General features: G+C 45.5%; 1 protein-coding gene across 1 annotated transcript in view; it reads right to left on the reverse strand.

Annotated features, from left to right (window-relative positions):
• Positions 1 to 19,490, reverse strand: part of MYO10 (myosin X) — a 218,148-nt gene extending 198,658 nt beyond the window's left edge. Inside the window, exon 1 of the mRNA XM_047731876.1 lies at positions 18,981 to 19,490. Coding sequence (XP_047587832.1) covers positions 18,981 to 19,001 — 21 coding nt within the window. The 5' untranslated portion in view covers positions 19,002 to 19,490. The remainder of the gene's footprint in view (positions 1 to 18,980) is intronic.
• Positions 19,491 to 20,986: the final 1,496 nt, after the last annotated feature.

Consider the following 20,986-nt stretch of genomic DNA (forward strand, 5'->3'; position numbering starts at 1 on the left):
TTTCCATACGCAGAATTGAAAGGTGCTAAAAACTCAAAGAAAAAAAAAAAAACCCATCAAGCAGCCATCAATACGCTCTTAAAACTCTTGCTTCTTAATTTAAAAAACCCAAACCTTGAGTAATAATCAACTTCCCTCTGACTAACAATAAAGCAGGGAGCTGTACACTTGGTAACGTGGACAGGAAGCCAGGCCTTTGGGCCATGAATTGCCGGTGCGATTTTCGCTTCTCCCGGCATGTCCACCTGAAACCCAAAACTGCACGACGAAATGCGCATTTCACCCCTGGTATCAGACTGTCTTCTTCAAAGGTCTGTGAATGAAGTTATCTTTTAAGAAACTGCACTGAATTTACACTGAAGGAGGAAAATGAGACCTGTCATCGCTGAGAGCCCAGGAGAGCACCAGGTCGGAGACTGGGGAGGAGGCCAGCGAGGGACAGAAGCAAGAGCCACCCTGGGCAGTCGCCAGCGGCCAAAGCAGGAGCAGGTGTGCAGCGTGGAGATTAGGTGTGGCCAGGGGACCACAAGATCTGGACTCAGAATGAGACAAATGAAAGCTAGGACATATATGTATCACGGTTCAAAACTGAGGCCGGGAAAAATCCGAGCTCCAAATTCATCAGGGAAAGCAAAGCTTTGACCTATATTGGGCTGGGGGCGGGCATGGCGGGCGTGGCTGTGGGACACAACACCAGGAATCATCTCCATAACGTGGCTTACTCTCTGTCGCTCAATGCCAAAGGCTTGTCTCATTCCAGTTCGTTCAGGCAAGAAATAAAACCCCACACTCTGCTAGCCTGGGCTCCTCATGGGAAGCAGGCACCGGGGAACACGGACTTGGGCAATGAGGAAGGTCAGAAGTTGCACACCAACAATTTCTGTGTGCTCCTGACAGAATGACAAAGACCTTAACATTCCAGAGAGAAGGCAGCCAGGCTGAGACGGCTCACCGCCAATGTAGGCTCTGGAGGTCCCCCCTGCTGGCCACGCAGGCGCTCCCTGGGATCCTGACCTGACAACCTTCTCCAGAAAGCTTCATGAACTGCTTCTGGAAGACAACCCCCACCCCACCCCACCCCGAGACCCATCCAGAGACCCGCAGTGCCCACTCCTGAGGGAACCCGATATCCAGTATCAGTAAATCTGTGGTACTCGAGAGGGGCCAGCAAAATCATAATGTCTCATGAGGATCTCCTCACTGGCACCTGTGACGTCTGAGGAAGCCTATGGGCCCATCACTGTTAATTCTGCCACTGCTCATTCCGTAGACCTGCGACTTCTGCCGAGTCACTCTTCTTGTTTCACTTGTGAATACTGAGTGGGTAGCCCAGATGTGCCCTATATTCGAGGGAGTCCTAGACAAAACACACCCTCAAGTGCACCCACAAGCCATGGAAACAACCTTGAAATATCCTCGCTGCCTAGGGTGGGATCACGTGGCACGAGGAAAAGCCCAAACATCTGATAAACCCACAGCCACCCTTCCAGACTGGTGATGCACCTGGCCCGGAGGGCAGTGATAAACTGGAGATGCCAACTCGGAAGAAATGTGCACGGTGTCTGGAGTCAGATACGAGGTAACCCCATGCATTCACCCCGTGACTTAACGAGTTACCGCACTTCTCTAAGCAACAGGTTGTTCGGGACTGTCGTCGGGACTCACAATAGCTCCTAACAAGTGGAAAATTCAATGAGATGATGTATGTAAAGGGATTAGCACTGTAAAGGACACCCAATAAGCTCTCATAAATGTCCTATTATTGGGTTTATAGCTTCCAGATACATCCAAGGTAGCTTTCAGGGGCATCGGTGCATCAGCGGTCCTTCGCCGGTGTCCTCTGGCGACCCCCCTCCACCCTGACATCACGGCTATGGTAAGGCAGCAGTGGGAACCCCACTGGCAGCCAGAGGCCAACTTTAGCTGCCTCAGCCTCACAGCATGCCGGGACCACAACTGACTCATGCGGAATTCCATCGATGTGGGTCTCTAACAAGCCGTGATCTCTGAAGCAAAGTAATCCCTACCATACTCAAGTTTTTTATCATTCATCTGAATGAACCGAGCTGGTGAGTAAGTACTTGGCACACATCTCTCACCAGCTGAATGGCTCTGTCCCCTGAGGAGTAGGTCCAAGGCTTGATGACAATGTCATCACTGAAGCCTCATTACCAACCTATTCAGCCCAGATTTCTATCATGAACTGTATGTCCAGGGTCCTTAATCCCACACCAGAGTCAGCCAACGCCCAACAAATGATCCACTTAGTAAATGAACTTTGCATCAGTGGACAGTGGTACAGACTTTTGTTCTACTAAATTATCCCATTTGGACTGTTGAGAGTCTCTTTATTTAAATGACTCCAATCAACAAACAAAAACACACAGGACACTAAAAGTTCATCAAAGGAGAGGTCTTGTTTACAGTGTTTTCCGCATTAAAAAGCAAAGTCAACAGAACACCGATTATTTTTCTGTTTGGTCCTAGTGGGGGAGGAAAGGTGAGGTGGACCATGGGAAGAACGCCTACCCGATGTACACTTTAAATAACTTACAATTTTATATGCCAATCATACCTCAACAAAGCAGAACCTAAGAAAACAACTTACACCGATATCATAGATTAAATCCAGGAACTTTTTTTTTTTTTTTTTTAAGTAGGTTCCACACCCAACATGGGGCTTGAACTCATGACCCTGAGATCCAGGGTTGCACATTCTCCTGACTGAACCAGCCAGGTGCCCCTAAATCCAGGAACTTTAAGATGAACCCAATTTAATTTCCCTCCTGCCTGAAGGCCCGGTGTGAACTTAGAAGTATTCTTCCCATTTATTTTAAAGGTTAGGCTGCTGACTCAACTGCCCTTACCAAGCGTTCAGTAATTCATTGCAGTGGCTTGAAAAAAACAACATGCCAGGTGAAAATTAAACCAAAAGAAAAAATCACATACTTACTCATCAAAATAGGGAGAGGCAGAAAAGAAAGGAGGGTGTGGAGTTTGTTGGTAAAGGTTCACTTACCCCTCACAAGAGGATTGCCTCGTGTATTAACAGTGTCGGTGACTCAAGTGCTTGGTAATGAACGAAAAGAATCAAGTGGGTAGAGGTCCAGAGAGCAGAGCGCTAATGCTGCCCCTTCCGGCTCTCTTCCATCTCAAATCTACATGTTGGTCTCCTGGTGTTCTGTCATGGAGCTTGTCCTACTGTCTATCTCTTTGCCTTTTAGGACAAATGGAAGCTCACAGCTAAGAAAGCCTAGAAAAAAATAACTTTATAGCCTACTGTATAAATGTACAGACATATAATAAATATGTTTTATTTTTCATGAATGCCAGAAAAATCAATTGTGGAATAAATGTAGCAATAAATCTAGATGTCTAACATGACTAAACAAATTTACTATAGTAAATTTAACAACTTCAACAGATTCACTATAATAAATTTGGATACTAAAATTTAAAAATCAGATGAAGGCCTCATTCACAGCCATGCACGCATACCCCTAAAAAATATTTTACAGAAAATTATGTTAGCGGTAATCATTTTACTTAGAAAACAGTAAACTGAAATACTAAAGGGTAGAATTTTATAGAATCAAGTCAGTCTTCTGTATCAGGGTTTCTCAGTCTTTGCTCTACTGACATTGGGACTGAATCAGTCTACGTTGTGGGGCGCTGTCCTGGGCATCCCAGGACATTCAGCAGGATCCCTCTCTTCCACTCACTAGGGCCAGCAGTACCCTTCCCACATCAGTGGATCAGTGGTAACAACCAAAAATGTCTCCAGGGAGGAAAAATCTCCAGTTGAGAGCCACTCCTCTATATAAAATTCAAATCCCACCGGTAATGATCGACCAAACCCTTAGCAACATTCTGGCTACACACATTATGACAAAGAGTAGATCTGCTGATATAACCACGCTAGCTTTTTCTTTTTCGTGCTAGCACTTTTTAAACTACAAAATCCATATTTATTAGGAATACAAAACATTAGCAGTCAACCTATCACCACCTTAACTGAATTACAGCTTTGCACAGTTCACTTAAATGTAAACCATTAATTATCTAGTAAACATGTCACATCAGTAGGAGGAGGGCCTTTTTCCAAAATGGTGGTTTCTTAAAATTATTATCACTTGAGGGGCGCCTGGGTGGCTCAGTCGGTTAAGCGTCTACCTTCGCCTCAGGTCATGTTCCCAGGGATCTAGGATCGAGCCCCACATCGGGCTCCCTGTTCAGTGGGAAGCCTGCTTCTCCCTCTCCCTCTGCCTGCCACTCCCCCTATTTGTGCTGTCAAATAAATAAGTCTTAAAAAAAAAAAAAACATTTTTATCACTTGCAGTGGACCTGAAAGTATCTTCATAAAAAAAGATTAAGCCCTAAACTTAAATGAAATGGGACTTTTATCCGTCTTTGTGGAGGAAGATGCCAAAGCATGATGGGACAGCTGAATGCCAGAGCTGCAGGGCAGACAGAAGCCATCAGCAAAGCACATGACAAGCAAGAGTTGCAAACCGCACTCCGATTCCAAAGCAAACAAGCCTTCTCACAACATCACTTCATGGGAATCTGGAGTTTATCAGAAACATACAAAAGCCAAGAAAAATGACCGGAAATTCAGCATGACCTCCATCTTCAGTAGGAAATCTCCCCAGAAATCTACAAATTGCACAGGAACTCGTCCTTGAACGTTCTCCCCAACAGAATGCCTGCAACACCTCTCGTTCAGGAGGAACGTTCAGTGGGTGTCATCCTGAGAAAGACCAAGGCCGTGTTTCTGCTTCGTTTACAGGAAAGCTTCCATTCCTTATTTTAATCACTGGCAAAAGTAGGTACTTTTTCTTGGTCTTGTATCATAGGACTTTGGTCTGCTCTCTAGGGAGATGCAAATACACATCCCTAATGATTTTGACACAGATCTATCTTCACCTCCTTCTAAGCAAACTACTGACGTCACCTCCAAACGAATTTAAGTTCCAAAGAGTTCAGTATCTTTGGGTCCAAATTCTAGCTCTTTCACTTCCCAGCTGTATGAACTTGGGCAAATTACTTGGCTTCTCTGGGGCGCTATTCTTTTTTTTTTTTCTTTTTAAAAAATGATTTTATTTATTTATTTGACAGAGAGATCACAAGTAGGCAGAGAGGCAGGCAGAGAGAGAGGGGGAAGCAGGCTCCCTGCTGAGCAGAGAGCCCCATGCAGGGCTCTATCCCAGGATCCTGAGATCATGACCTGAGCCGAAGGCAGGCACCCCTGGGGCTCTATTCTTATACATAGAAGAGAGGAGACAGTACCAACTGCATAGGATTACTGGGCAGATTTGGGGCACCTGGGTGGCTCAGTCTGCTAAGCCTCTGACTCTTGATTTCAGCTCAGGTTGTGATCTCAGGGTCATAAGATCAAGTCCCACGTCGGGCTCTATCCTGAACATGGAGCCTGCTTGAGTTTCTCTCTCTCCCTCTCCCTCTGCAACCCCCCCAACCCTCAGGCTTGCTCTCTCTCTCATGCTCCAAAAAAAAAAAAAAAAAAAAGAGTATTGGGCAGATTATACAGGTTATTAATTAATCCAGGTAAAGAATTTAGCACAGTCCCCATCAAGTGATCAATACATTTTCACAAGTTAAGCTGAATAACAGAAAGTGCAGATGGCTCAGAAGTTGAAAACACTGTATTGTGGCTTAGCCACACCCCAAGCTCCATTTATTCAAATCATTACCAAAATCCCACATTATATCAAATCCTAAGTATACACCATATTTCTCCCTTGGACAAATACACTACTGATCTGAGTTAGAGAACACTGCTAGAACAGCTTTTTTTTTTTAAAAAAGAAAATTTTGTCCTAAACTGGGCTGTGCTAAAGACAGGATGTATCATCTTTTAAAAGAAGTTGCCACAATTCTGCTTTCCTAGAGGGAATAACTAACAACTTCATCAAATGTTTTACAGTAACATCTTGTTCTTCTGAAGGGATCCTATTTCCCTGCTCCTCGTGCACATGCCAACTGTAAAGAGTCACATTTAGGGACCTGGGAGAGGTTGAAGGGTCCAGGAGGATTTTAAGAAACTCGAAGGACATAACCTGAGTTGTATTTCTGACCCCATGGTTTGGTGATAGGTCTTGGGTACAGTCACCTAGTTCTTTGTGCCCCAGCTGAAAAGGAATCTATTGATCTCACAAAGATAGCAGGTGAATAAGGACAGAGCTACATTCCCACGGACAGCCCTCCCATCTCCCCGGGATTTTGCAATGTCAGAGGCACGTTTTGCTAACAGTGCCTACGATCCGCTGACGGCGGCCGACCTAGAACGAGGTCTGCTCTCCATTTTCACTTTTAGAACTGATGACTCGTGCTTTAGGTGTTTTTTTTTTTTATGATGGTACAGGAAAATAAAAACTATGGTGAACAAACAGATGCACCAGTTGCCCTCCACAATTTGGACCAGGAGGCCCTGACGAGTTTGCTTCATCTCCAAGATACTACATGGAAGCATCTCGTTCTGATCATATAACCAGGAGCTCATTTTATCACATGTTTTTCCTCTGATACAGACTTTGGAAAAACAACAGGAGATTCCATTTTCTATTCTATTTATTCACATCTTCACTTATTTATTTATTGTTTATTTATTCACATGTTTATATATTCCATTGATATTTACAGAAAAGACACACTGGCCTTCTCAATGAGAACCTTAAGCAAATATAGCTTGAGAACCTAAACTACAGCAACCTAACAGATTTGCCCAAAGGCAAGAAGGAACCTGTTACAGCTGAAAAGCTATGTTACCAAGAGAAACACCTGAAATTTCAGTGGTTCTCAAGGTCTGAAAACCTTCGTGCTAGAATTTACAGTACACACCAGAATTCGTGTCCTTGAACTTGGCAACTTTGAGAAAATCCCTAATCAGTGAAAATCTTAAGGAAATCTGGGACCTCTGGTTAAAAAGCAGTATTCTGATGACCCCATCCTAAGACAGCAAATAACATGTGAAAAGGTACAGAGGCTGCTTTTCTAACCTTTACCTTCATAGAAAACTGTAAGCAGTTCAGAAATGCTGCCTACTGAAAACTTCTCAACAGCAAACAATTCACCTACTAGATGTGGACCAGACCCTTAGGCAGCACAGCCATGGGGAAATACTTCGTTTCCCATACCCATGGCCGTGACAGACCCATGGTCTGGAACTGCAATGCTAAACCTAACACATGTATGTGTTTGAGCGCATTTACATGCACACATGTGTGTACACACATGTGTCATATACGTGGGTATGCACACATACACATGTGTGCACACGTGTTATGTGGGTGAGTGCACACTGTGCACTCAGGTATGCGCATGCATCATTTACATGTGTATACATACGTGTTACACATGAGTGCACTGTGTAATCACACGTGTCACCGGTGTGAATGTGCATTTGTGAATGTGTCACCTGTGTGCACATGTTACACTTAAGGCTGCACAGTGCCCACGTGCACATGTGCGCATGCACACGTGTTACAGAAGCGAGCATTGTGCACGTGTGCACATGACACAGACAAGCACCTGTGCACGCATACGCATAGCTTTTCCTATATATAAAGTATTAAACAAAAAACATCTCTTGTAACTTGTAAGCACAGTTCACCTACTTGTTACTGAAACACTTGTCATCCTCTACACACATTCCTTGTGGAAAAAACAAGAGCAAGTGGGCATTTTCCCCCCCCAAAAAAAAAAACACCCCAAAACAAAACAGAGGTATAAAGAAAATTCGTACGCGGAGAAATTCTTTGCTCTACAAGCTGGGTGGTGAGGAGAATACAGGGCATCTCCCTAGGGCTCAGGAAGCACTCTCTGCTCGTATGTTAACTATACAAGGAAAGAGGCAGCAAGGTCAGGGGCCCCAGGTGGGGACGGGCAGGGGACAGCGGGCCGGCAGGGAAACGGGCGGGAGCTGTGAAGGCAGTTGGGGCCGGGAGAGCTAGAGATGGCCCAGTCCCTGGGGATCAAGAGCCCCTCACCTGGGGGGTTAACAAAGATAAAGAGTTCCTTTTCAGAGGACTGGTCTCTTTTCTTCTTTTCCCCTGCGCCCGATAAACTATCTGTGTTTTCAAAGCACAGGACCAGAAGCAGTAAGAAGTAGGAAGGAGGAGCCCCTGCCCCATAAGAAATGACTGGGGAAAACACTCCCCTTGCTCCCACACTGGGCTTTCCTCCCAAACACCCAGGACAGCCGAAGGAACGACTCCGAGGGATGCTTTTGCATATCTGCGCTCGGACGTTCCCGGTGGAGTTCAGAGTCTCAGGACCTGAGTGCATAGCTCCTCGCGGAGTCACAAGCCTTCAGGTGACTGGCCTGGCTTGGAAGATCGTCTCCCTGAGGCCACCACCATAGGCCTGACTCAACTCACCACTCAGTAAGGACACTCTCGATGGCCTTAGCCGTCTTGGCTTACATCAAAAAAAAATCCCCTTTCCATTCCATCCTGCTGAGATCCTGAGGGATGACAGGAATATCCTGTTGCATTTTTCGGCGTCCCAAGAAGGCTTAGCTGCCATCATTTAAAGAATGAAATGGGGGTGGGAATAAGCAGATGCAAACTTGTATTAAATGACAACAATGTATACTATAAAAGGGATAGCATTATTTCACCTTGCACTCAACACTCACTTCAAAAATTTCATGGGGGTGAAAAATAAGAAAAAGCTTTCAAGTAAAACACACACACACAGTTTTGTAGGTTCCCTAAATCCCTACAGTTAGAACCGCCACCACCTTGTCGCTGTTGTGGCCTGGGGTTGACACACAAGGATATTTACAATACAAAAGAATGAGAATTATAAGAAAAATCCATGAACAGTTCCCAAAACAAATGGCCAATGCTAACCCCACCCCACCCCACGCCCGCAAGGTAAAGACAGGCCCCTCGTGTGCACTTTGGTGACTTAAATAACTTCGGCATCCACACAGGAATCTTCTGAGGCCTGATGTGAATCACCAGCCCTGCTTGTAATGATCTGAGACCATCTCTCCCCTCTGTAGCTCAGAGGAGAACCTGACAGTGGACACAAGTCTAGTATTATGTGATAACTTCCTTTGTGAAATAATGTGTGTCATTAAGATTCTAATTAGAAGTCACAAAATCCCTGCTGTCATAAACACATCAGGATGGTGCATCTCGGCTGTGCCTGTTGTACTTAAGCTGCAGTGACACCTCTCGTAAAACTTTCACTGCTAAATCATCTAACTAAAAATGCGCCAATTCTTTGATCAAACATCTCTACTCCCAGGCAAGTTTATCCTCAAGAAACAATCAGACAAGCATACCATGATCTAGGTATAAGAACACTGGTGTGCTGTTTTCTAGAAAAGCAAACAACTAGAAACAACCTAAAATGGTCATATAAATGATGATATATGTCAGGAGGACTCAGACACCTAGGACTCCTACCTTGGGCTGTAGACTCCAGAGTATGCCTGCCCATCACAAAGACCATTAAAAAAAAAAAAAAAAAGGTATCTCAAAGAATGAATCATGGACTTTGGTGGAAAATGTTATTTTCAGGGGTGCCTGGGTGGCTCAGTTGGTTAAGCATCTGCCTTCAGTTTAGGTCATGATCCCAGTGTCCTAGGATCAAGCCCTGCATCGGGCTCCCTGCTCACTAGGAAGCCTGTTTCTCTCTCTCCCTCTGCCCCTCCCCAACTTGTGCATGCTCTCAAAAAACTAAAACCTTACCAAAAAAAAAACCAACAAAAAAAAAAGCAAAAAAAATAAAAACAAAAATAAAACCCACCAAAAAATTGAAATTTCAAGAAAATATGTAATACAAGTTAAGGAAATAAAAACATTTGTAAGGGGGCGCCTGAGTGGCTGTTGTTACGCATCTGCCTTCTGCTCAGGTCCTCCCCCCAGGGTCCTGGGATGTAGCCCTGCGTGGGGCTCTCTGCTCAGTGGGAAGCCTGCCTCTCCCTCTCCTGCTCCCTGTTTGTGTTCCCTCTCTCGCTGTCTCTCTGTCAAATAAATAAATCTTTAAAAAAAAAAATTGTAAGACTAGGAAGGAAAAGACTCACACACACACACATTATCCCCAAACACATTTTCCTACAGATTATTTTGTGGCCAAGATGCATTAAAGTATAGTTTCATTTGAAAACAGATTTTTAATGAATTGTTTTCTTTATAATGTACACAGCATTGAAAAGTTTTAGGAACACTGAAAATTCACAGTATTAATATGATTTATATAATTAACTTAAAATATTTAGTTCTTTCTGCAAAAATCAGTGATCACATGCAACCTTTTTCTTTAATCTAAATATTGCTATATAAGTGACATAAAGGGGGTTAAAAGTATACTTATCTTGATGAGCAGTGAGTAATGTATAGTTGGTGAATCATTAAACTGTATACCTGAAATTAATAGCACTATGTTAATTATACTTTATTTTAAAAAAAGAAAAATATTACTATATGGATTTTTGTTGATAATGCCAATAACTACAGTCTTGCCTTACAGAGCAGGCCTTCTCCAAACTGAAGTTCATTAAAAATTAAAGAACCACTAGGACCTAAGAAAGGTCTTTTACTTTGGTGTCACCGCCCATAAAACATAAATTGTGAAAATCTTGTCGATAACCATATAATTTAGTGATTTTGCTGAAATACGGGCAAGAGAAATGGATTTGTGGAAAATATATTATGGACTATATGTCTATTACTCATGCAAACATCACTGGCCTATCAAACGAATGGCCAGACATGTGCAACTGTAATTATCTTCATTTACCTTTGATATTCTGCTGACTTTCAGCAATAAAAGCCATAGCCTCACACAAATGTTTTTGACTGTGTCCTAATGAAAGTCTATGTGTCAAGGTAGGCAAAGTCATTTTATGTACCAGTCTGTAAGCTTGATTTATAACTTTTAAATAATTAGCTATATGATACGGGGTTTACATTTGTAGTCTTGCCCCTGACCTTGAAAACGACACACGCAAGTTTCTTGACACTTAAAGCTTTTAGCAATCAACTCTTAAGAGGAAAATAGTATAGGTGTGCTTTTCTAGAAACATATATACAGAGGTATGGAAAGACTAAAACATTAAAAGTAGGACCCAGGCAGTTTTTGTCTCTTGCTTCTGGCATTTTCTAAATTTAGTACATATTCTTTGCAGGATTAAGGAAAGAAGAAATGGATTTAAGAATGATGTGGCAAATAGTACATTACTTTGACATAGTTAGGTTTGTAATGACATAGTAAATTTACATTTAACAAAAGTTTTTTAAAGCACAATTTAAATATCTAAGAAGACAGTGAAACCAAAGATGAATGGTCGCTGCACACGTGAGCATGTGGGCTACGGATAAATTTCTTTTAAATTTAAACACAGAAAAAGTAGACCTCACAAACACAGGCTTTTGGAGATAAGACCACCTCTCTCCATAACGTATACCACTGTCAACGGGTACTGCTCATATATTACTAATGGACCAGAAAAAAGAAAAGAGACATTTAAAACAATTATGGAATCATTTTCTGACCTTATGTTGGATAACAGGTCAAGTAAAAAAGCTAATATTTTACTGTAACATCCTCTAAATCTTTTATCTTCACCTTTAAATGTCCAACAAGTGGTAAAAATAAGCCAACCCCAAAGTGCAAAAATTGAACCTCGCCTACATTTTCTTTGCTAATAACTCATTAAAAAAAAAAAAATCCGCATGTAAAATGTTGTTATACTAAGACGATTTTTAAAAAATATATATACTTTTAAATTGTATTTATTTATTTAATCGACAGAGACCGGAGAAAGGGAACACAAGCAAATGGGAGTGGGGCAGGGTGGGGGAAGCAGGCTCCCCACGGAGCAGAGTCTGATGCGGGGCTCGATCACAGGACCCAAGGATCATGACCTGAGCCAAAGGCAGATGTTTAATGACTGAGCCACCTAGGCACCCCACACTTGGACGATTTGAATCCTGAAGAACAGATACTGAAGCTTGGATAAAGGTAGAGTTATTAAATTTACAACACCCAGGTGTCCCCCACTTGCTCAGGCTGAATTTCAACAGAGAGCCCTAACACCTCCCACCCAACCCCACTTCCACCCACCCTCACCCCCATAACTGGCAGAGTCAGGTGATAGATAGGATGTCACATGACAGGAGACGCTAGATTTAAACTGGGGACTCAAGTTTCATACTCCAGACCCAGTGAACACATTTTCCGAAAAGCTCTCGGCCAGGCAGCAAGATGTTTTAATCAAGGATGCTGTTTGAGAAATGTTCAGCTCTGCTGTGGGTGATCACGCCCCAAGCACCAAGCTGCTAGCAAGTAAAACACAACCAACAAGGAGAAACCCTGAGAGGACATCAGAATCTTGAACTGAGAGCGAACATTCCATCAGAAAACCTCAAGGTCGGGACGCCTGGGTGGCTCAGTTGGTTGGACGACTGCCTTCGGCTCAGGTCATGATCCCAGAGTCCCGGGATCGAGTCCCGCATCGGCTCCCGGCTCCGCGGGGAGTCCGCTTCTCTCTCTGACCTTCTCCTCGCTCATGCTCTCTCTCACTGTCTCTCTCTCAAATAAATAAATAAAATCTTTAAAAAAAAAAAAGAAAGAAAGAAAACCTCAAGGAGAAACCCTACAATAAGACAGAGCCAGAACTGGGGAGACGAAGGAGTTCTAATGAAACTCAAAAAGTGAGTCTTCTAAGTATCTTCTTACACAAACCTTCCTACCATCGTCATGAGGTCGGGCGGCAGCTTTTGCAACCACATTGCCCAAGGAAACAGCAGGTGGGTCTTTCTAAAGTAAACAGCAAACCAGATAAAAATGAATGGCAGGATGAACATTTTCCCACCAGGTTTCAATACTTCCGGAGTGTGTGTGTTTCCCCAAGCTCTCAGGCAGTTTAACGCAAAGATCATTTACGAACTACCTACTGTATACAGCACTTCAAAGAGCCCAGAAGCAATGATAAAAGCGTAAGGCAAATGACACCGACAGGGCAGACAAGAATGGCAGTGAGGAGTTCAGAGAATCTGGGGACACAAGTGTGCGCTCAAATCCTGATGATCACTTTCTAACTGTGGGGCACTGGGCTACTTACTTAACCTCTCCGTGTCTCACTTTCTTCGTTCATGGGGACTTAATCCAAGAGCTGTCAAATGCGTCCAAGGAGCTACTAAGTATCAAGTATTCAGGAAAGTGCCTGGCACACAGAGCTCTCTGTAAACTTTAGTGATATTGATTATTGACTTCGAAGAATTATAAAATGCTCTACAATCAAGGAAAAACATTAAAAGCATCGCCCCTCCCACCATAAAAAGATCTGTACTTAAGGGGAAAATAAAGGCTATAGAAGGAGAAGATTCCTTCCTTAAGGACCTCTTTGTGCAAATGAGGTGAGAAAACTTATAAATGGGATAGTCAACCTCTTGAGGCTCTGTTTATTCACTTGAGAAGGGGGAAAAGGAAGAAGATATGTAAAGCTCTGGCTAACCAGGGTAAACTCCTAACAAGACCAGGGCAGAAAGAGGAGGAGCCAAGTTCAGAGGGAAGAAAGAGAGGCAGGGGTCACCGTAAACTAGACCCGTCAGAGATGGTTTCAAGAAAGGAGCTAGTCAGGCAGGACATCTGATCAGCGGAGAGGACGGGCGCACAAAAGCTTGGAGTAGGACCAGTAAGAGATCCTCGGGAACAGAACTCACATGGGAAAAAAGAATAAAGAGTTGCAAGATCAGAGGGCCTGGAAAATCGGACGAAGGAATGTGAGCCTGATTTTATTAGCAATACGGACATGGTGCAGACAGAACTCTGGAAAGGGAAAATGTGCCAGAAGTATACAGGCTGAAAGGGAGAAAATAAAAGCAATCTAGGAAAAGAAATGATACTGGGGAACAGCCCGAAGGCCAAGGTTTCTCCGCACCACTGTATACTGGAATTCCATTCACCATCAAGAGCCACTCACTCTTACTTAGTTACTACAACTAAGCTCCATGTGCCGAGTAAATCTCATCTCAAATTCTAATAATCATGCAAGGTTGATATGATTATACCCACAGAAATAAAGCCCAGGAAGGTCAGAAAAGCCAAGATCCCGCAGGGGAGAGGGGTATAGCCAGGTTTCCAAAAGCCACATCTTTTCTACTTTTAAGGATGAGACCCTTTTCACTCCAACTAGGGGCATTCCGGCAAGGGGAAGTATTGTCAAGCTTAACATAGAGGTCACTGGTTGCTCATTCTTGAATGTTCCCTGCAAAGGACATGAAAATCTTATGTAGTAGTTACTCTGAATGCAAAATTTTGAAAGCCATTAATAAGGTATCCCTAACAGACAGAAGGGAATACAGAGTACACTTAATCACAATGAGCACGGAGATTGCTGAATTATACCGTGCACCTGAAACTAATAACACCGTATGTTAACTATACTTCAATAAAAAATAAACTTAAAAAAGAAAAAAAAAATAAGGTACCCTATCTCCTACCAATTTTAACAGAAGAGTACATTCAAGGCTCAGGTCCTTAGAGGTGACCCCATTCAAAGCCAGCAGCGCTGGAGAAGCAAACACTGCTCTCTCCTCCCTCTGCGCTGGCCTATGCCTGACTGGAGAGGTGAGAACAGCAGGCCACATGATCTGGGGAGAGCAGCCCTTCCCCTCTGCCCTGCCAGGCCCCGGGGATCAGGGCTCCCTGACGGCAACAAGTGTCCTGCTTGCAGCTGCTCCTGGGGACTCTGCTGTCCCCAAACCGTCAGAGGACTAAAATGAATATTTGACAATAGAAATTTGTAGAGAGTGTGCAGAAAAGGCAAGGCACCGTAACTCCACTGTGAGAACAGAAGATACCAGCAAATGGTCTGATTCTACTTCACAGCGGTCAAAGGGGTCACCTTCAGGAACTGGTGGAACAAGGAAGTCCTTGAGAGATGATGTGGGGAGGAGGGAAGGAGCGCCCCAAAATAAGTCTTATTTCTTTTTTTAACCAAGACAATGAATAAGATATAAAACAAAAGTACTATGAAAAGGGGAGGAAAAATAGGCTCCAGAACTCCTTCCAGCTTAAAAAGATATTTGAACAGCTCCAGGTTAACCACCAAAACCAAGACACCTTGGCAAATTAAGTGGAAACAAGGCAGGGGATTCCACCTAACATCTGGAGGGTGAACCAGGTCGTAAGAAATAGGTGCAGCTGAAATGTCTTCAGGAGCAATTTAAATCTTAAGACGGTAATAACCTGTTTTCTATATTTGTATTTGGGTTCATACTCGTGTACGTTTTACATATTCTGAAAAATCAAAGCATTCATGTAAGTTCCATTAATAATCCTCAAAAGATCTTTTGTTTGAACAGCCAGTAGGCCACACCTATTCCTAAAATAGGAAACAGAAAAGTCAAGCTCATTTATGTGTTCAACTGGTGCTTACTGGCCCCTCTAGGACCCTCCGTGCTGTACTTGGCCCCAGGGACATGGAAACAGCATCCACTTCAAAATAACAACAACATGTTTGCAAAACATTCTTGCCACTTGGTCGAGCCTTTCGGTTTGCTTTAAAAAGAAAAAACAATTCTGCTGGTTATAGACATACCTCAACTTCGTTTCTGCCTACAGTAAATTTAACAACTTACTTCCAAAGGCTAAAAAAACAAGTGTTCCCAGAAGCGTGCACACAATTTAATTGAGAGAAGCCAAAAAAAAAAAAAAATAATGTAAGGTCATGAAGGAAGCGCAACTCTGTTGGGGGAGGTGTGGGGCACTCAGCTTCTCCAATCCAGGGAACGTCTGGAAGTTAGTAGCCATCAGCGGATGGTACAAGCCTCCCACACATCTTAGTGGTCAGCAGGAAAAGGCCTGATGCTATTTAAAGCAGGCAAGTGCAGGCAAGAAGTCTCTGCTTACAACACACACAGGAATTAATTCCACGAGGCAACGATCCATGGGCTAGCTCAGGGGTTCTCAACTGGGAGTGATTTTGCTCCCCGTGGCTCATTTGGCAACGTCCCCAGACATTCTGGTTGTCATAGCTTGGGGGCACTACCTGCACCTAGTGGGCAGAGGCCGGGGATGGCAAAGGACAGCCTCCCAACAACAAAGAATTAAGCGACCCAAAATGTCAATGGCACCCAGTCTGAGAAACCCTGGCCCAGCCCTAAACAGCAGCTGCTAGTCACAAGAAGTCCCCATTCTGTTATTATCTGGCCATACGCATATAAAGATAAGACATGCAACATCTTGTTTATTTTTTTCAATTGCTAGTGTTAGCTTCAAGCTGTTGTCCAACAAGCAGCAAGTCATTATGCCTAAATCACAATGACAAAAAAGTTAGCAAAGATGCCAGTTACCAGGACACTACTGCTGAGTCCCTACAGTTTGGCTGTCCTTGGAAGCATATCACTGCCACACTTACTGTCTCTATTCTAACAGGACATCCCATGATTTTCTTAATGGATAATTTATCCAAATTTAACAAAAGGATGGTCTGTTACAAGACACTAACAGAGAGAGACAGGACCTAGGTTAAGAGTTTGTCTCCAGGGGCGCCTGGGTGGCTCAGTTGGTTGGGCGGCTGCCTTCGGCTCGGGTCATAATCCCGGAGTCCTGGGGTTGAGTCCCGCATCGGGCTCCCAGCTCCATGGGGAGTCTGCTTCTCTGTCTCCTCTCAGGCTCTCTGACTCTGTCTCTCTCTCGAATAAAAAAATTAAAAAAAAAAAAAAGTTTGTCTCCAATTAACACAGCACAATGTTGCCTCTCTGGCCTTGATGGCCTCCCACTCAAAAGCGATTATAATCAGGGATGGAACTTTGAAGGTCGATTAGAAATATTCTAATACAAATACAAGATTAAAAGCGTAACTTTAAATAAATGCAAATTTCCCAAAAGTACTCAAGTCACCAACAACAGAGAAAAAAGGCTCTGGATTCTGTAATAAGCTCCCCAGGTTAGACAAATGACTTAAAGTCTTTAGGTTAAGATTCATCATCCAGGAAATGGACGGGGTGTAGATGATCGCCAAAGGCCAACTTCAATGTTATATACGAATCGCTAAAATAATATACAACAACCAGGTCTCCTTACACTGAACAAAATATGGTATAAGGAAAAAGTATGTCAAGGAAAGGAGGTGAGGGCAGGTTACAGCTGACATACGTTATCCTGCAGTTCTCCCCACTTGCACTAGGGGACAGAGCTCTCCCCAAGTGGAGGCCACCCCCCACCCTCCCCACCCCCCCACCCCCGTCCCTCTGAGGTCCACAGACAGGCTTCAAGGGGAGTGAAACCCCAACAAACCGAACACAAATCCTATATCTCAAGAGCTTTCCCAAGGGAACCATAAGACAAAAACAAAACCAAAAAAAAGGTTATGAATTAGTGTCATGCAGGCAGAGCCTAAGTTTTCTTTTTTTTCTTTTCTTTTTTTTTTAAAAGATTTTATTTATTTGACAGAGAGAGAGATATCACAAGTAGGCAGGGGGGGGGGGGGAAGCAGGCTCCCCACCGAGCAGAGAGCGGGGCTCGATTCTAGGACCCTGAGATCATGACCTGAGCCGAAGGCAGAGGTTTAACCCACTAAGCCACCCAGGTGCCCCAGAACCTAAGTTTTCTTACAGATGAAAGCAATTAAACACAGCCCATTGGACCCTCATAGTTGGTTAACCTGCAACTCCTGAAAAAGTTCTGGTGCTTTCTTCCAGTCATGAAAACAAAAGTCTATAGGTTTAAAAAAAAAAAAAAAAAAAAAAGCTATAGTCTTAACCATAGATTTCTTTAAAAGTAAAAATATGAATTAATGGATGACTCATTCCTTTCCACTCTTCCTTTCACAGCAAATGTGGGGATCATATAGGAAATACAACTTGAAAAAAGTGGACATTACTATGACCAAGAATATATTACTTTGGCCATTAAAAACAGTTGTCTGAGAATACAGTAAGTAAGCATCCAGTAGGCTGAATGACTTGAAATATTATATCCAGTTAAGTCTGATAAAGCAAGTTTACCATCAGAGGCAAACCCTAACCAATGTAACTTGCTGGAAGATTCCAAACGGTCCTGGATTCACAAAACATCCCCTGGCTTTCAATGAAAGTCACATCAGGCTCCCTTAAGTCAACGAAGTTTACTCTGAGCCACTTCAAACCTCCAACTTAAACAGAATCTATTAAATAAACACAACCAAGAAAGGAGAAGACGCCAAGAAACCACTGTAACTCTCGATCCCAGGGAGGAGGGGGAAAAAGGTTCTCGAGTCAAGGGTTTTCACGTAACCGGGGTGTCCCCTCCTCCCTCAATGACCCTGTACGGGGCATCAGTTTAATCTTTAAAAATAATCATGGTTTGCCCTAAACGACTTTCTTTAAATTCGAATTCAAAATCCGGCCAGGACAGTCAGCACAAGTACATGATGTTTTGGTCTCCCCCTCTGGAGTGATCTCAAACCCCGAACGAGTACATCTCGGTGAGAGGTGCAACCCGGACTCCAAAGGTCCCGCAGGCAGAGAACACAGTGAATGATTAAACCTTCACTGCCTTCTCGCACTTCTTAGCCGTCTCCTCTGGAAGGGTTTGCGCCCCTCTCACAGGAAGCCGGCACGTTTTGCAAAGGAAATTCCAGACCAGAACTTTCTTGGAGAAAGGCACGTCCCCGTTGAACATGTTACTGGGCTTCCCGCACCCAGGCAGTCGGGCCCCGGCGCCCGGCGCCTCGCCTCGCCCGCGGCGCCGCGGGGACACCCGCGAGCCAGCCACCCACGCGGAAGGAGGCTCACCTTCGCTACGTCCCGGAGCGCGGGACCAAACAAAACCTGCCCCGGCTTACTCATCCCGAGATTCCCGGGCTGGGGGGGGCGGTGATTTCAGGCGACTCCCGAAAAGTTTCGCCCTCCCGCGCTTTGGGCAGGGTCCCCAGCGAGTGCGCGGCGCGGTGGGCAGATCCCTCCCGGGGCGCCGGGGCCAGGTCCCGGCAGGGTGGCCGGCGCGAGCGCACTCACCTCGGGGAAGAAGTTGTCCATTGTTCCAGGGCGCTCCCCGACTTGCCCGAGTCCCGCGTCCGGCTCGCGGAAGTCAGCCCAGCAGACGGTCCGGGGAAACCATGCGTGTCACGGCGCGACTCCCAGGAACCCGAGCCCGCGGGGCTCCCCCGCTGCCATTGCCTTACCCCCTTCTCGTCTTTCGCACCTTTTGTTTGCCCAAACCCAAGTCTCTAACTCATCCGTCCCAACTGCAGCCTTTGTCTCCCTGCCTCCAAGTTCCTTACTTCTGGGCGCAGCGCTCGCGAGCGGAGAACAGCTGGTGACACATTCTTCCCCCGGGCTGGGGGAGGGCGGCGGGGGTCTTGGGAGCGCGCCCCCTCCCTCTGCGCTCCTGCCGGAGGCGCTCGCCGCGACAGGGGGACAGCGGCCACAAAGCGAGTCCGGAGTGGCTCGCCCCGCGCGAGCGCCGCCGCGGTGAGGCTTCGGGCGCCCGGGCTCTGCCGGCTCACCGCGGCTCTGAGACTCGCAGACAGGAGCGCTCGCCCCGCCCACGCGCCCCGCCCCGCCCCGCCAGGAGCTGAGCCCCGCCCACTCAGCCGGCCCTCCCATCTCGGCCGCCTCGCCCCTCCCCTCCAGGAGCCCAGCCCAAAGCCAACCCCGCCCCGCGCTTCCGCAGGGCCGGCCCCGCCCACTCCGCCTGGGGCAAACGCGGCCTGAGTTGCGGGAGGGGAAAGGCGAGGCTGGGGCTGCACCTCCTCGGGTCCCCGCCTCCCCACCTCCCCACCCAGGAGTGGGCGGGGGAGTAGACTCTACCCTCTGGTGATTGAGACCAAACAGTCACCGGGGAGGAGGGGTTGGGGGATTCTTTTGTGCCTTTGATCTTCAGCGGCCCCTGGAACAGGCTCAACACGGATCTCATTAATGCAGATCGGCAGATGAGCGACCCCGGGGAAGGAAGCGCGGTCGGCCGAGCTGCCCGGGCTGTGGGGCCAGATCAAAGCGGGGAACCGAGGCTCCTCAGAATTTCTGGAAGCTGCCTTCCCGTGTTGAGTTTCTCTCTTGCCGTCAGGTTAAAAGACGTTTTCCTAGCAGCGGGAGAATGCAGTTTTGTAACCTGGAAGAGGGCAAGGCCAGTTGCGCCGTAAGAAATGTAACCCTTTTCCTAGATCTAAAGGAAGCTGGCAAAGGCAAGTGAGATGGGTGAAGGATCAGCCCCACCTGATACTGTTTCCTCTAGGGCAGGTCCTCAAACTTGAGGGTGCCCGGGAATCACCTGGGAATCTTGTTAAAATGCAGACTGGAATTCAGTGGGGACATTTCCAACAAACTTCGAGGTGCCCTCAAAGGGTGGCGTTGGCCCTGTGCTGGCCTGCAAACTGGAGCCTGTCTGTAACAGGTAGAAAACCTGCGAGCAAAGGTAGCAGTTTAAAAAAAAAATGCCACAACCACCAAGCGAATGATCGGTGGACTCTTTGAACGGGGATAAACCAGTTTTGGTGTTGTCAGACTCGTAGTGAGTCATACCTGGCACAACAGGGTTCTGCTATTGGTATCGGGCGAATTGGAAACAAAAACGACTGGTTCTTCACCACAAGTGGTGTGAGAGGCTCTCTCCAGGGTATTCGCCAACTGCTACTCATCCTTAAAGCTTAAATCAGAAAGTCATATCTTCCAGGGGAAGCCTTCCCCAAAACGCCAGGCCACTCATCCAGCTTCCAGCCCTACCTAACCACCTGGTGTGCCTTATTCCTAACACTGTTGAGGAAACTGTATGTTTTAAGGGTCTTTTTATTGGTGTCCTGTCTCTCTTTGGTTGGGAGACTAGAAGCTCCTCAACAGGGGGAAACTGAGCTTTAAAATGTGTATCCCCTACCTGCCTTGCAGAATGAGTGGATGCAGAATGAATCCTTCCGGGAAAAATCCAAGTGTGTTTGAAACCTGAACCTCAGAGCAGTGCTCCGGCATAAATGTCCTGAGACCTACCTCCCTTGCCTTTGGAAAGAGTCAAAGTATAAATTAGTGTT

The sequence above is a fragment of the Lutra lutra genome, chromosome 5 (assembly GCF_902655055.1).
Source record: "Lutra lutra chromosome 5, mLutLut1.2, whole genome shotgun sequence".
In the NCBI taxonomy this organism is placed as follows: Eukaryota; Metazoa; Chordata; class Mammalia; order Carnivora; family Mustelidae; genus Lutra; species Lutra lutra.